The following is a 17,672-nucleotide window of genomic DNA, read 5'->3' as shown; positions in this document are numbered from 1 at the left end:
GTTGCAGTGTTATAGTAGTAGCACCTTGGATACATATGTACTATAAAATATGTAGTATCTTTCTCTTGATATACATCTTCAAGAAAGAATAAATAAATGAGATAAATTTTCTTTTGAATATATTTATTTTTAGTGGTAAGAGTACAGCATATGTAAAAAGTATAAAAAAGGAAGAAAAAAAAATTATTCAAGTTGGATCTGAGAATTTGAAGCACATATATTTGTTTTTGTTCTTACACAATAGACAGAGTATGGTAGCTAGCTTGACTCTATGAAGGTGCTTGCAGATGCAATCATATAAGGTCTATGACCACTATCAGTGGCATCATCCTGAGAAAAAGAGCAGCTAAGTCTTTCTTTATAACTATTGCATAGCTGCCAACCTTATGAATCAAAAATGAGGAACACTATATGCGACAAAATTATACGCACTAATTACGAGAGTAAGATAAAAATTTAATTATTAAATCATAACATTAATAGACATACATTTCCTTCCTCACTGGCTCGACAGCCCAGGATGGGCCTTGGCCCTCTCCAGTAGTTTTTTCCAAGCTGTCCTTCTTTTGGCAATGGACTTCCAATTCTTTATTTTTAATATAGATAAATCTTTCTCCAGGGTATCTAGCCATCTGAGATTTGGCCTGCCCCTTCTACGTGTTCCTGTCGGCCGGGCATCAAAAATCTTTTTCACAATACGGTCTTCTTCCATTCTTACTAAGTGGCCTGCCCATTTTATCTTTTGGACCTTAATGAATCTTATGATGTCTGGTTCATTATATGATCGATAGAGTTCTAAATTTGATCTTCTTAACCACTGACCGTTTTTATTAATTCCTCCAAAAATGCACCGTAATATCTTTCTCTCAAATATGCTCAGCATTTCTTCATCTGCACGAGTCAATGTCCATGTTTCACCAGCATATGTTAAAACTGACCTAATGAGGCCTTTAAATAATAACAGCTTTGTTTTTCTCTTGATTACATTTGATCTTAAAAACTTTCTTAATCCATAAAGGCACCTATTTGCTGCTGTGATTCTCTTTCGTATTTCTGCAGTTACATCGTTCCTGTTATTTATTTCAGAGCCTAAATACGTGAAGTTGTCCACTACCTCGAATGAATGTCCCCCAATTTTTAGATGGGTACATACATTTAAATATGTAAATTAGTAAAACAAAACTATAAACACTATCTTTTGTGGGAAACTTATAATATTAATGTTTTATAATTAAGAATACCGGTATAATATATTAAAAACAAACATTACCTATTAATATATAATTATTTATCTCCAAATTATAAAACACTGGTTAATAATAATCTACATCATAAACAAATATTTCTGATGCAAGTGTTTAAATACTACAAAAAAAAATTTCCAAAAATAATAATTTAGTGAAATAATCAGCAACAGACAGGTATTGGAATAATATTTTCCAATAAAAAGCTACTAAAAATTACTTTAGCACAATAATCACAGGATGCATGCTTGTGGCGATCAGAAAAAAGGATTGGTTTAAAATCAAAAATTTTATGAAAATTCAGAATTTTTATAAAAATATCAGATTGGATTTAAAAATTAGGAACAAATCCGAAAAATTCTGAACAGTTGGCAGCTATGCTATTGTCTGCTTAGTCATCTGTAAAATAAAAGCATTTTTCTAGATAAAAAAATAGAAATCATGTTACTTTAAAATTCTACAGTGGATCAGAATCCAATCAAAGACTTCAGTTATATTAATAACTGACAACCGTGCCGGAAAATAAAGAGCTTAATTATTTTTATGAATTAAAAAAATATACAATTATATTTAATACATATAGCAAAATCAATGACTGAAATGTTATCTTGTTACGGTACAGAGATATTCTTCAAACTAAATGAGACTCTGCATAAACCATTGTAGAAAATCAAGTCCTGGTAAATATATCTCACAGAAAAGCTTTAAGCAGACAATGCTGTGAGACCATTCCCCGGGACAAACATGAATCATCAGCAGAATCCAGGCAAAAGCTAGAAGAGAACAAGTTGCTTCAAATTAATATTGTAATCAAGATACCTTGTTAAGATTTCAACCAATGGTTAAGTATATAGATAAAAGCACAACTCTTCAAATTGTGAATCTAATAAAGGATTGCATACATTAGTCTGAATCAATTTGAATTACAGAGTGAAAGAACTTTTAGCACAGAAGTATAAGTTTTAAGTTATAAGCACAGATTAACAGAAATTTTTTTATTATTATTAAATCTGGCATATCCATCTTTTTCCACGCATATGGCATACTTGCGACACTTTCAGAGTGGTCTCACAACTCTTTTGGGAGGAAGCATCACTCAAACTCATACTCGGGGATTTGACACATCTGTCACTTTAAAATCAAGACATAAAAAAGGAGTGTAAATTATTGCAACATTAGCTTTGTTGCTCGATTTTTTCTTTTTGCAGATCCCCAATTTAGTCAGGTTACTTACATCTGAAAGAGAGGGAAAGTGTCTGATTAATATTATTTAATATTTCTATTGCAGCATCAATCAGGGTTTACATATAAAGACTAATGGCTTTAAGAACAAGACAATCACAGGACATTACATCACAGCATTTAATAGTTAGTCACAGCACAGATTTTATTATATTTTCTTTACACAACATAAATGACCCCCACAGCCAATTGTTCAGTTGGTGTGTGCACTGTTGAGTCACCGTTTACCCTAGAGACAGCCACGTAGGCTTCTTAAAGGCACGAGTCCATGATGGATCATGGAATGTGCATGTTGTGTTATCCCCACGCTGACTTTTAATGATGAGCCAGTACATGTTGATGTGTTTGTCCATTGTTCAGGTTTGATTGCACTGTTCCCAGTTTTTTAGTATCTAATCATCTAAATTCTGTCGACATCACCAGTTCCTTAATGAATATTATTTTCTAAACCTTTTACAAGAATAAAAAATAAAATCATAAATTAATTTTCTAAACTTATTAGTATCTAGATCAAACATTAAATTAGTTTTTATTTAGAATGCAATAAATGCCACTGATAAAAACAAAAGTAATAAATATTTTTGAAATAATCAAAGTAAAAGAATATATATTATTAATAAAAGAGGAATATACTAACTGGTAGGGCACTGTCTTTTCCTTAACCACGGTGTGATTAAAGACAAATACTGATAAACATTAAAAGATCATTTAATTCATTCTGACTTTAATTATTTTATTAATACTGTAATAATTTATAAACAGTGCTGTACTAACAGTAAACAATCCATACTATAACAATACAGTTGGGGAAAAAAAACTCACAACGATTAAGGTATAATGCCACTGTTAAAAATATACAATTCTCCGAATAATCAAAACATTATAGTAATAAAAGAGAAAGATACTAACTGAGACACTCATATTAGCTTCTGTTAAGTCTAGATCTCATTTAAGCTAACAAAGAATAGAATTAGATCAATCTCCGTGCAATCTAAAAATTTTTATAATCTCTTTTAGTGTTGAACATATACCCATTGCTATTTAGAAATAGCAATTGGCATTATTCATTAGCGTTATTAGCATTATTCATTTAGTATATTTTACCAAAGGCATTTAAAGTGGAAGAGTATTTATAATTCAGGTACAATGCTCTAAACAATCTTCCCTCTGTCCTTTAAGGGTAGAACCAGAATCATTGAGAGAGAGAACTAGTCATAAAATATTCTATTGCATCTAAAAAATTTTCTGCATTGTGTAAAGTAGCACAGATAAGAATATTAGAAAAAAACACTCTCTACTGAATATTTTTCTTTACAGCATCATAGTACTAAATCTGTTCAAGTACTGTCAGGGATCTGTCCAGACATTCTGTAAAAGGTCCGTATTTGTAAAATTGGAAAAAAATTACTTGTAATTTGTGAATATAAAATAAACGTTAAGTCACATTCTTTCAACCAGGGTCCTGCTTTTGTGAATTTGTGCAAATAGGGTCTGTTATTGCAACAACAAAAAACTTTTTCAAGGAGTTTTTAAATTGTAAAGACTTACAAGATTATGTCCAACACTGTAAAATTATAATTAAAAAAATTAAAATTTAAAAAATAAACAGCAATTGCTGCTACTAAATTAGAGATGCAACATGAAGATGTTTGGTATTTTGCCTATACTGCTGAACGCAGAATATTCATTTCGGACGAATAAAGGAAGAAGTGTCTGCCGAAGACAAAATTTATTTAGATTACATCTGTCGTTCTCTCCCCCCCCCTCTAATTTAGTAGCAATTGCTGCTACTAAATTAGAGATGCAACATACAAATATTTGGTATTTTGCCTATACTGCTGAATGCAGAATATTCATTTCGGACGAATAAAGGAAGAAGTGTCTGCCGAAGACAAAATTTATTTAGATTACATCTGTCGTTCTCCCCCCCCCCCCCCGGGAAGGGCTTATTCGATTAACAAAACAATAATGAAGATAAAGGAATTTGTGAAGGGTCTGAGTAAAGGATAAATTATTTTGTGAAATGTCCGTTTTTATGAAAAGATATTTTGTGAATAGTTCGTTAACGGACCCAAATCTCTTCTAAACAGATATCTGACTGTGACTACTCTTTCTTATTTCTATGGGATGAGTTCTGGTTATCTGGCTAAATGTCAAGACAAGATTACAATATTTTTATATTATTAGTATATAAAGTTGTGTATAAATACACTTCTTTTTTTAGCAGCTTTGCTATGCATTCTTCAAAGATGTTTGCCAGTTGAATATGGCGCTGGCAGTTTAAATGTATGTGATCTTAACCAATACATTCATCCACAGATAAAGCTGATTCACAGAACATTAGCCCAAGTAAAATTCACAAAGTTTTAATTACTTCATTGAATCGCTTTATAGTGACGTTTACAAGATTAACAAAATGTTGATGCATACGCTGATCTTTCAGTAAGAGAAATTTCTAAACTCTTCGTTCGAGAAAAACAACTCTGAAATATTTCTGTATTGTGATCTGCCGTGCCAACTACAATCGCCAAGATGCTAAACAGATTGTAAACTTGCAAATTTAATAACAAAAAAAAAGACATGTAGATAGTTGTCCGGGGGTGGTTACGAGTTATACCTTCTGAGTTCCCTTCTCTTTTTATTAGTTCCTGGCGGCTGGCTACCCAGAATTATTCTTCCACAGATAACCAAACAAAATCTCCCCAATAACCCCACAAATTTTATTAACCACACAAGCCAGTTTTTTAAAGTTGGGCATTGTACCCAATTGCACATCATTAGTTCCTTTATTTTTAAGAAAAGCAAAATAAATTATTATTTTATAGCACAACCATAAGTAATATTAATAAAAAAATAAATAAGTATCTGAATTAGAATAGTTACACAAGATACTAACAATGCCAACAAATGGTTTAGATACATAATCATTAAATATGTAAATAATTTACATTTCAACTTACCAACATGAATTAAGACAAAAACACAATCGTCCCTTCACAACTGCACACTTAATTTGTCCACACCGATTCCAGGGTGTGCAAACATCGATATCCCATTTTCATTCAGCATTTAAGTAATTAGCCAAATACTTCTCCAAGGAATCACCTAGTAAAAAAGTATTTTATGAAGAGAAAGAAGAAATATGAAAAGTTTGCTTTACATTGTCCACGTAAACTGTCAAAAATCTTAGGGTAATGAAAAAAATACAATTATAGATATAGTTTGAGAAGTTAAATAATTGAAAAAATTCAATTTCATATTAATATCCAATAAAGATAACTTAAATTTAAGATAACTTGCTAATCTGAATTATCTTCTAATTTATTATAGTATTTGTATTATGTATTTTAAATAAAACAAATTATTGAGTACAAATTGTTTTGCACATAATTGTGATACACCTATAGAATAAAAATTTTTTTTGAAAGTATGCATGCTCATAATTTATTCAATAGTTAAGACAACCTAAAAGAATAATAATGAATGCAGTAACTGTGAATGAAAATGATAAATATTATCTAAATTTGTTCCATTTCTCACAGAATTTTTTTTTAGATTAGTTTACAATAAAATTGAAACAAATTATTTTAGACATGATCAAAACCCTCTTCACTATTTTTAAGAAAATTCAACATTAATCTTTCTATATATAATATATTTTAATTAGCAATATATTTCATAGAAAAAAAAGATACCTCTGTATTATGTCACTAAAATAAACATAAATCAAGTAATTCAACTAAATGAAATTTCATTACTAAACTGCTTCACACAATTTCGGCAGATCAAACAAAGGATTTCTAAGGAAGCAGAGAAAAACTTTGATAAATGAATTTTTATAACGATTTTCTTAAAATACATACATTTTACAAACTATTTACTTTAAAATCTAACGCGTGGTATTCACAGATATTTAATAAAATTCATTAATCTTTTTAAAAATTTCATGTAATTTTTTTATATACTGCTATGAAACGTACACTAATATTATAAATCTTTAATTAATAAGAATTACCTGTAATTAAAACTTTCATGATGATAAAATATGAAATCCCGCGCAGCGAAATACAGAAAATTGCTTCCTCTAACAATAGCTTTTGTTTAAACAACGCCAATTGCTTTGGCGAAAAAGTTTGGTCACACAATCAATATAGGGTTATAAGAAGATTGATGGATAAAAGCTAGCGTCAAGCTCACTCCGCCCAGTTACCAATTCCTAAATTGACCAAATATCATGTAATTTCAATAAATCAATCATCATCATCAACGAGTAAAGAAGGTGTGGTTTTCATTCAGTCAACAACCATCCATTCAGTTAAGTGAACGAAAACATATTATAGTGTGTTTTTCAATTATATGATTATGAATAAACCATAATAAAAATGGAGAGATTTTGCTTGAAACAGATAAACAACATTGATGGGTATGCCCCGATTGTCATTTGTTTAAATTCTGACCTGTTAAAAATCGGTAAAGGAACATTTCCTTCTTTAAAAAAAATTCGCTATTTACGTCCACAACATGCGAGAGTAACAAAAAAAAACAATGATTGGTTTATAAAAAATTTGACTCGTAATGTTGGAACTTATGTTAACTCTCGGCGTATTACTAAGAAACAGAAATTAAAAATAGGTGATATTATTGGTTTTGGAGTTTCGAATGTTACAAGTAAAGGACTTGTTTGCATATTCTGTTTGACTGATAACGAAATAATGCATGAGCCAGTTTACATTGTGAACGAAGAAAATCACCAACCTTGCTATGATTTATCAACGAGTAACAGTTCTGTAAGTAAAAGTGCAGATTTAAGCAATAAATTGTCTATTTTAAAACCTTCTACTAAGGTTGATGATAATGTATTAGAAAACGTTAAAAAATGTTATGTAAAACTAATTAGATGTGATTCTAAATACTTTAAATTACCTCCTGATGTGAAAAGTATCTCAGAACCTCATAAAAGGGCATTTTCTAACCCCTCCCAACGAAGATATGCTGAACAACATGAAAGAACATTTTTTGGTGCAAATGCATCTCTTTTACCTCAAGTTAACAGTGAGCTACATGTAGATGTTAATAGTAATATTCCATGTGACTCTTTTCAGATTGATAGTTCATGCGTCCAAAGACATAATAGTTATTCACACTCACACTGTAAACCTCAAAATTCTGTTACAGCAGTTGTTAAACCATTGCGTGAAACTCAAGGTCGTAGAAATCAAGGTGTTAAGAACCACATTGGATATTCACAAACAGAGGAAGTTATTTGTATTTCCGATGATGACTCTCATTTGGATTTTAATTCTTCTCTACCAATTAAATCTGAGGTATTGTATGACTCAGATTATTTAGATTTTTCATTACTTAATGAATTACCTGATGAAAATGATATTCAATTAATATATGACACCAATGATGATAAAGAGACTATTGAAAATATCAATCATTTTATCCTTTCTCATGAAAATGTACATGTAAAAAAAGAAAAAGGTGATCACTCTTATTCTGATCTTGATTGTCCAACTGATATCTTTTCAGCTGATAAATCTGACAAAGAATTTCTGTCTGGTAATGTAAGTGATGACTCGAATGACAGTCTACCATCTGTTAAGAGTGTGTCTAATAATAAATATACTTTATCTGATAAAGAAATAAAATCCAACAATGTATTTGATAATGCTAGGAAAAATAATATTGCTATTGATTCAATTTCTGATTATGAAAGCGGTGACTCTGATGTCAGTCTACATTCTATTATTATGTATCCATCTTCGTATAATAAATCTTCAGAGAAATCAGAAGCAAAAGATTCTAAAAAACCAAAGTATTTGATTAAGAGTGATGATGATGAAAATGGTGTGCAGGAAAGTGACGACTCTGATATCAGTCTACATTCTAATTTTGTATATTCATCTCCATATAATAAATCTTCTGAGAAAAAAGATGTTAAACATTTTGAAAAACCAAAGTATGTGATTAAGAGTCGTGTTGATGAAAATGTTAGTGTTAAAAAATCCAAATTAGTGAGCAGAACAGTTAAAGAATCCAAATTAGTGAGCAGAACAATGCTCACTGAACCTAAACCTATGATACCAAGACCTAAGCGTTTGCGAGGCAGAGAGGAAGTATTTATTCCGGTTGAAGACGAAGAACTTGTTGAAAAACATAGAGACACAGAGCCTTCTAAGAAGCATATGACTACCAAATCATCTGTGAAATCTTTTCAAAAGAAGTGTGCGAGTAAATCTTGTAATCTTAATGAAATAAGAAAAGGAAAATCAAGCGCAACAATAGAAGTTGGAGAAGCACAAAAACTTAAAAACTTAAGCAGTAATTCAGTTGCTAAGCATACCCTACCAACTGTAAAGGTAAGACCTGAACATTTCAGTTCCCGTTCTAAATTTTTAACTACCTCATTAATTAACAATGACACTCATAAACCCAGATCTAGTATTAAAAGAATTTCCGAAAGTAATGTTAAAACTGAAGCAAGTAAAAAAGCTAAACAGACTAATTCTGATGTACCTGTTGTTAATTATACAGCAAAAAAGTCTGATCAATCTCAAGATATGAAAAATTCATTTTCTTTTAACAATAATTTAATATCAGATACCATATCCATAACTAGTGGAGTTGAAGGTGGTTTAAATAGGAAATTATTAAGTAAAAACAGCAACCAACCTCCTACTTCCAAAGATAATAGTGACAAAAAGTCAAAAGATAATAAGACAAAAAAGTTTTTTAACAATAATACCTCATTAGTAAGTGATTCAAGTATCTCAATAAACAGCCATCAGTCTCCTACTTCCAAAGGTAAAGAAATCAGTGGCAAAAAGTCAAAAGACAGTCAAACAAAAACTTATATTAAAGATAATACATCATTTGTAAGTGAGTTGAAAACCTCTACAAATAGAAATAATAACTTGTCTCATAATAATCTGTCTTCAAACTCGCCTAATACATCTACAGCGAAAACTAGAACTGTTTTGCATAGTATAAATACAGATTCTAAGTTAAAGAAAGATATTTCAAAGCAAGTCATTGATACTAGCACACAATTTAAACAAGTAAAAGATTTTTCTTATAATAATGAAGATAAAAAGCCTACTGCTGTTGTTGCTGGGACTAGTTATCCAAATTCCCAAACCTATAGTGCTAATAAGATAATCGAAAAAATAGTTGGGCTTAATGTGCAATGGATTAATGAACAAAAAAGTAAGAAACTGCCTCCTCCTTTTGTGTACAAAGATAGTGAGGACCTCCCTTTAAGTTTTGATTCATATGAACATTATGTGTCTGCCTTTCAGCCAATGTTAATGCTTGAAATTTGGGAAGAAATTTGCAAGTTTGCTCAACCTGTTTTGGATAGTGAGTTTAAGTGTCAGAAGTTTTATTTTACGATATATAAATCACATAAAAAGAATTCTCTGATAATTTATGACTGTGAAGCTTTGATAAATCAGAACTCTCCTGAGCCTACTGAAGGCAATTTAGTTATACTAGCAATTAAAAATCTTGACGGAAATGTTCATGTTATCTTTGGTTACATCAGTAAGCATCAAGTAATAACAAATTTTCTATCGAAACACATATCTCCGAAATGGGATCAAGTCACTTCAAATTGGATTAGTGGTGCAAAGTTGTACAAGTTTTCAGTTGTAACAAAACTCAACCTTTTATCTCCAAAATGTTATGACATCATGAGAGGAAATGTCATTTTATCGGTGAAAAAGAAGTTTCATTTAGCTCTCGCTTTAGAAAAGTTTAAAGCATCTCCTTTACGTGACAACATCTTAAAACCAGATGGATCAGCTTTTACAGTAAGCAATCATATTACATCTAATTGCTATGAAATGAGATTCAATGCATCTCAGACACAAGTAATAGATTCTTTGGGTGAGGAGTTGGAGAGAGAGAATCAGGAGCAAAAAATATTTCTTCTTCAAGGCCCACCTGGTACGGGTAAAACTCTTGCAATAATCGGCCTTCTCGAGCGTCTCATTTTCAGTCCCAGTTATTCTGGCAAGAAGATTTTAATAACTGCACCATCCAGTGTGGCTGTGGATGAGATCGGTTTGCGCATTGTAGATTTTAATGAGCGATTAAGTTATAAACGGGTCGAAATTAAATTCGTTCGCATCGGGCAAGGCAAAGATATGAATGTTAAGATGAAAGATTATTCATTAGAAATCCAAGCTGATGATGCTGTCAGAAATAATCACGTCAAAGACAGAAATGGGCAAGGTACTGTGCAGAATAAATTACACAGTGAAAAAGTTCAAATTTTAAAAAGATGTCATGTAATTCTTTCAACTTTAAGGAACTGCTGGCACCCTGCAATTTGTTCTAAAGAAATTCAAATTGCTGCATGTATTGTCGATGAAGCTACACAATGTACAGAAATTGAGATTTTGCAGCCCTTAACATTAAATATTCATAAGTTGCTTTTAGTTGGTGATCATAATCAGTTGCCACCAACTGTGCATTCTCAAATTGCCGTACAGAAACATTTCGATCGTTCCATGCTGGAGCGGATTTATTTATATTTGTCTAAAACTGTGTCTCCAAATCCACCTTATATGCTGAAAGAACAATTTCGAATGCATTCTAGCATTTGCGAATTTCCCTCAAGATATTTTTATGGCGGTCAACTTATTACTGAATTTTGCAAAAACCAAGATTTCTCCATTTCACCCTATGTTGTTTTTGATGTTTCAAGCTGTAATGATGACAATTGTGATGAGGCGGTTGCCATTGCTAAGCTATGTGAATTTGTTTCTACTAAGGAATCTTATTCATCTATCGGAGTTATTGTTCCTCACAAAAAACAAATTGACATATTTCAAAATTTTCTGTCGAAGATCCGTGGTCATAAAAACATTGAAGTAAATATGGTTGATAACTTTCAAGGGAGGGAGAAAGATATAATAATTATATCGTGCCTTTCCCCTAACTATTTAGCTGAAAGCATAGACTTTTTATCTTGTAAGAAACGATTAAATGTCGCCATTACTAGAGCACGTCACTGTCTTCTTCTTGTTGCTAATTCAAGCATGCTTAGTTATTTTGATCACTGGGATGCTCTTTTTAGTGATGCAAAACAGAGAAACTTATTTGTAAAAATCAACGAACTTAAAAATTTTATGAATATGTTTGATTTTTTACATGAAAGACATTAAACTATGCATTTTGTATCTTTAGTTTGATTAACCTTACTTATTTTAAATGTTTTCAATCTCGTTATACAATCAAAATTGTTTTTTTTATTCATTATTTAGACATTTAATTAAAAATATTTCTAATAGGTTTTATTAGTTGTATAAAAAACATTAATCTATGCATTTTATATTGTTAGATTGTTTAACCTTATCTAGTTTAAATTGTGTTTTCAATCTCATTACGTAACCAAAATAGTTTTTTCTTTCTTTCTTTATAACTAGAGTGTGTCACTGTCTTTTTATTTGTTGTAAATGAAGCAGGCTTTATTATTATGATAATTGAGATGCTCTTTATAGCAATGCAAAAAGGAGAAACTTATTACTGAAAATTCCCTAAATCTCAACGTATTTCTAATATCTTTAATTTTTTGCACAAATCACATTAATCTATGCATTTTGTATCCTTGTTTAACTGTTTTAACCTTAATCTATTTTAAATTGTTTCAATCTCGTTGCACAATCAAAATAGTTTTTTTTTTCATTATTAAAAGCCTTGTTTTATTACTTTTTTTTTCATTACTCAAAGACATTAAACATGATATTAGTTGTTTTAACCAACTCAAATTAGACTTAGAGGTTGGGCCGCGCCAAAGAGCAGTACATATCGACCAGAGGTCTTTTGTACCAAAACCCTAAATCATGATTAATAAGAAAGCTTTATGGCTGAAATAAACCAGCTTAAATTAGAAAAAACTATTCAGAAATCCTTGTGTTGAAAAAGACAAATGAGTGAGAATGTTGACTTTTTAAATGTTTATGGAATCAAAAAAAATAGACAAAATATGCATTTTATAAGAATTTGGTATCATTTCATCAAAAAATTATTTAAATGGATTTCATCATTGTTTATATTATGCGTGATTGCAGTGCCTTTTACCAACATAAATTAAAATAGACTATTAACATAAATTAAACTAACATAACATAATTAACATAAATTAAAATAGAATTAAAATAAAACCCTTGAATTAAAAAAGTAAAATGAATGATGTTAATTTTTTCATTTCATGATGTCAATAATGTATTACATAATAATGTTCACAATGCCATAAGAAATATTTAAAAAAATTGATTTTATGAAATTATAAAAAAATAAATAAAAAAAAAAGAATTGACGAAATCTGCATGTATTGTTTATAAGAATTATGTAAGTTTTTATAAGAGTTTGACATCATTCATCAACAAAAAAAATTTTTTTTTAAATTGTGTTATCATAAGATTGTACAAATGAATTTTGTCACTGTATGTATTTGATATTGATATATATCTATACCAAAACGTAATTCATGTGTGATAGTATTGCTTTTAACCTACATAAATGAAGAAAATCTATGCAAAAAGCCAAATGAATAACTATGTTGTTTATTACATCAAAGTAGGAATGACAAAATATGCATTTATACACTTGCACAGTCAGCTTTTATTAGATTTGATATCATTCTTAATAAAATTGTCAAAATGAATTTTATCTCTGTATATATATGTACAAAATATTATATTGTTTATTACTAATGTTTATTACTTATCTAATATTTAAAAGCTTTGTAAATTGCTGATTTTATAGCTTTTGGTATATAGTACAATCAAACTTATTTTTATCTTATTTTCTTTTTATTCTATTTATGTTCAGATCAAATGCTTAAAAAAATTTTTTTTAAGTGCTATAAATGTTATTAAATTACTATGTACTATTGAATAGTACATACTATTAAATATTAGTAACGCATGGATCAATAAGTCCCGAGACTAACAATGAAAACATTTTTTTTGCAAATTTTTTTTTTTATTCATCAACATAATCACCTTTTAGGGTGATACAATCGTTCCAACGCTTTTCCAATTTTTCAATACCATGTTTATAAAAAAAATTATCTTTCGCTTCAAAATAAGCTTCAGTTTCAGCGATGACCTCCTCATTTGAGCCAAATCTTTTTCCCTGGAGCACTTTTTTAAGATCAGCAAAGAGCCAGTAGTCACTGGGGGCTAAATCTGGTGAGTATGGGGGGTGGGGAAGCAGATCAAAGCCCAATTCGTTCAATTTTGCCATTGTTTTCATCGACTTGTGGCAGGGTGCATTGTCTTGGTGAAAAAGGATTTTTTTTCTCTGCATGTGCGGTCGTTTTTTTGCGATTTCCTCCTTCAAACGCACCAGCAAGTCAATATAATAATCACTGTTGATCGATTTACCTTTTTTGAGGTAGTCAATGAAAATCACGCCATGCGTATCCCAAAAAACTTGACGCCATGACTTTGCCAGCTGACTGCTGCGTTTTCGGATGCTTCGGACGGCTTTCGCCAGCTGTGCGCCACTCAGATGACTGCCGCTTCGACTCTGGAGTGTAGTGATGTAACCATGTTTCGTCCATGGTCACGTAACGATAAACAGCTTTCTGAATCATCGACTCGTTGCTGTTTTTGTTCCATCGAAAGCAATCTCGGCACCCACTTGGAAAAAACCTTTTTCATGAAGGATAGTAAATACACTTCCATATGATATCTGTGTCATCTCAGCAATCTCACGGAGCTTCACTTTACAATCTTTCGTTATAATTTTTGTCACTTCACTCACATTTTCCGGTGTAACGGCTTCCACAGGTCTGCCCGAGCGTTCCGCGTCATTTGTGTCGGTACGACCACGTTTAAACTCGGCAAACCACCGACAAATCGTTGCTTTTGATGGACAAGAGTCCGGGTAACATTTGTCAATCCATTGTTTCGCTTGCACGGTGTTTTTACCCATTAAAAAACAATGTTTTATCAGAACACGAAACTCTGTTTTTTCCATTTTTTAAACAAACTACAAAACGACTTTACTCCAACCTCGATAACTCAGCTGTTTCTGGTCCGATCGACTTAAAATTTTGACACGTTTCAAGCAAAGGTTAGTACTCTAGAAAGACCTGGTTACTGGTTTACTACGAGCGCCATCTCTGGGTTAGTCTCGGAACTTATTGATCCATGTGTTATGATCCATTACTTATTGATCCATGTGTTACTATTAAATTAGTAGTTATGATGTATGTAAGTATACATTACTTAAATTGAATTTTGCCACAATTTTCCAATTAAATTTCAATTTATCCTAAATAAAGTAAAAAATGACTCATTTTAAAATTACATTGGTCCACATTCTTCATTACTCCATATTAATCCATGTGTTCTAGAATGAATCTAGGTAATACATTTTACTAAAACAAAAAGGCTAAACGTCGTGGATACTAATATATAGCAGCATGTATATAAAAATTATGTACAATATGCACAATCAGATTTTATTAGGCTTTGATATCATTATAAAATTGTATAAATAAATTTTATTAATGTATATATTTCATATTCATATGCATCTACAAAGTATTATTTAAAATTGCATGCAATATTTATAAGCATACAAATTGTTAACTTCTTATAGATTTTATTTTCTTTTCGTTAAGTTTCAGTTCATGTTTATATCATATGCTTTTGAACTTATTTTTACAATGCTATATTACCTAAATTAACATGCTATACTACTTAAATGAAATGTTAGTAAAATTTTCCAATTATATATATATTTATCCTAAATAACGAATGACTCGTTTCAAATAAAATTATTCCACATTCTTCATTACTCCATATTAATCTAGAATGAATTTACGCATTTTACTAGAACAACATTGCTTAACATCATGGATACATTACAACTCACATATTAAAATTAAATAGTTTTGCCAAAGGTTAATGAAACTGCCATCATTTAGTTTTAACCAATTTTGCTACCTTAAGTTTAACCTTCTCTTATTTAATTACAGAGTGTGGCAAAAAAAAAAAAAAAAAAGAACTGGGCCAAACAAATTATAATATTTTATTAAAAATCAATAAACTAAAAAAACCTAACATATAACAATAAGAGTAGACTTTTAATTATAAAAAAAATTTTTAATTTCAAAGTGGCGACTTTTTGCAGAGATGCAAATGCTATACGAAATTTTCAGTAAAGGGCTGTAAATCTTCTACCTTTAATCTATCACATTCTCACTAAAGTGATTGTTTTAGAGAGCCCAAACTTTTGGGTTGTTTTATAACCATGATTTACAAAATTCTAGATTTTTGCGAAAAAAACTCCATCTCATTTCTGTTTTTTCATGGAGGGAGAAGAAAAAAATTTTGCCCACAAATAAGTGGATTTTTTCTTATTATTTTGCATTTCTTTTAACGTTATATAAAAGTTTTTACATTTTCTTTTATTTTTTTGTTTTTGGAATAAGCATAAAGAAGATTTGGATGGTAATTGAATAATTTGGCAATATAATTTTACTTGATTTTTTGTATTGTTGTGAAGCAATAAATAGAACAATCCTCTTATGTCATTCCGCGCATATTTTTCTTTGTTCACCATAATAGAAATTTTAAATGAAATTATATTAACGAATTCTGCCACCATTTTTTTTTTCTTAGACTCCAAATTTTATTTTGTGTTCTGGTATTTTTATGAATGAAAGTTTCAAATTTTACCTAGAAATAGTGCTCAAGTTGATTTTGATAATTTTTTTTTCTTCTCTTTAAACAAAGAGTATTCTGATAAATTTTGCATAATTTATAATTTTAAATGTATTCCTAAATTTTTTTTAGAAATGAGCCAAGTTTATCAAAATTGCAATTGTTTCAATATTTTATAAAATTCTTTACTCTAGTTATTACTCATTTTACTCTTGTCATTTGTAATTTCACAATTCTCATACATTATTCATGTTGTAAAACTGTGTAATAAAAACCTCACTATTTCTGGTTGATTGTATAGTTGAAAAATTATATTTTCATTTGCATGGAGTGCAAATTTTAGCTCTAAAAATTATATATATATATTTGTTCTTACTATCATTAAATATATTTATGTATCGTTACTTCCAGAAAATAAAACTAGATTTATTTAAGATTGAAATTAATTTATTGTTTGAATTTTTTAAGTGCCATTTTTTGTAATAATTGTGATAATAAAGTAAAATCATTTTAAAAATGACCAAATTAATTCCATAAATTTTCTTCCTCTCCTTCTTTTATTGAAATTAAATAGAGAAATACTTACTTAGCTTTATTTTTTTTCTTTTCTTCAGTATCTGAAATTTTACCTAACAAAAAAACCTGAAACGAAAACCAAAGCCCTCTTTTTAGGAGGTGAAACATGGAAAGCATTCAATATTTTTAAAATTGTCAATAATTTTATATTTTTAAAATTGTCATTAATTATGCAAAAATAATGTTAAGTGAGCACATCAGAAATTTTTAACAATTTGACAACTATTTATAGCTACTGTGTACACAATTTTTGTGTCCAATACTAACGCAATTTTTGGCCGTAAAATTTGCATTACATTTAAATTTCAAAAGGAAAAAAAAAGTAATAAATACTGTGTTTTATCTAAATTAAGACAAACCTGCAATTATATACAAGAGTAAGACAGAAAAAAAAACATTTTTTTTTACAAATTACCTTTTTAAAGCTGCCTTTATTATAGTCTTCGAAATGTAACTACTATCAGCTACTATTTTGACAATTCTGCTATCACAAAATTTATTTTTCTTTAAAGCAAAAAAATTCCTTTGCATGTATTTTGTTGATTAGAGATTATCTATTTCGAACATTGTAAATAGGTTTCCTAAAAAACTGGACGATATATGTAAAAATTTTAAACAAGGCTTTTTTTAAAAAAGAAAAGAAAATGTAATAAATTGAGCAGAGGGCAGACTCACATTTCTGGTATTAATAAATTAGTCATGAAAAAGAACTATATTATGCCTTTACAAAATATGTTTTTGTAAAGAATAGATAAGACCTTACAGTTGAGAATTTAAACAAGATTCTTATCTACATCGATTTGAATATTTTTTTAATCGTAATGAGTAGAGCCCGGATTTTGATGACCTAAAAGATCTCAACTAATGCCCTTAAAAAGTGCAGAAAATGCCCTTAAAAAGGGCAAAAAATGCCCTT

The 17,672-nt window shown here is 29.8% G+C and overlaps 1 protein-coding gene and 1 long non-coding RNA gene across 2 annotated transcripts; one reads left to right on the top strand and one right to left on the bottom strand.

Annotated features, from left to right (window-relative positions):
• Window positions 1-2,224: 2,224 nt before the first annotated feature.
• Window positions 2,225-6,520, bottom strand: LOC147810975 (uncharacterized). The gene is made up of 4 exons (XR_015433072.1): window positions 6,502-6,520; window positions 6,182-6,286; window positions 5,447-5,591; window positions 2,225-2,480 (listed from the first exon to the last, which is right to left on the bottom strand). It is a non-coding gene; the product is annotated as an uncharacterized LOC147810975 (long non-coding RNA).
• Window positions 6,521-6,547: 27 nt separating this feature from the next.
• Window positions 6,548-16,696, top strand: LOC147810974 (uncharacterized). Its single transcript, XM_087161175.1, has one exon. The coding sequence runs from the start codon at window positions 6,869-6,871 to the stop codon at window positions 11,660-11,662; it is 4,794 nt and encodes a 1,597-aa protein (XP_087017301.1). The 5' UTR covers window positions 6,548-6,868; the 3' UTR covers window positions 11,663-16,696.
• Window positions 16,697-17,672: the final 976 nt, after the last annotated feature.

This window comes from Parasteatoda tepidariorum, chromosome 4 (genome assembly GCF_982258835.1).
Source record: "Parasteatoda tepidariorum strain Cologne lab strain chromosome 4, Ptep-v5.0, whole genome shotgun sequence".
Taxonomy (NCBI): domain Eukaryota; kingdom Metazoa; phylum Arthropoda; class Arachnida; order Araneae; family Theridiidae; genus Parasteatoda; species Parasteatoda tepidariorum.
This window is presented reverse-complemented; position numbering and strand designations above follow the sequence as displayed.

Coding starts and splice junctions, on each gene's coding strand:
- LOC147810974 (XM_087161175.1), top strand. CDS start 6,869: ATGGAGAGATTTTGCTTGAAACAGATAAACAACATTGATGGGTATGCC.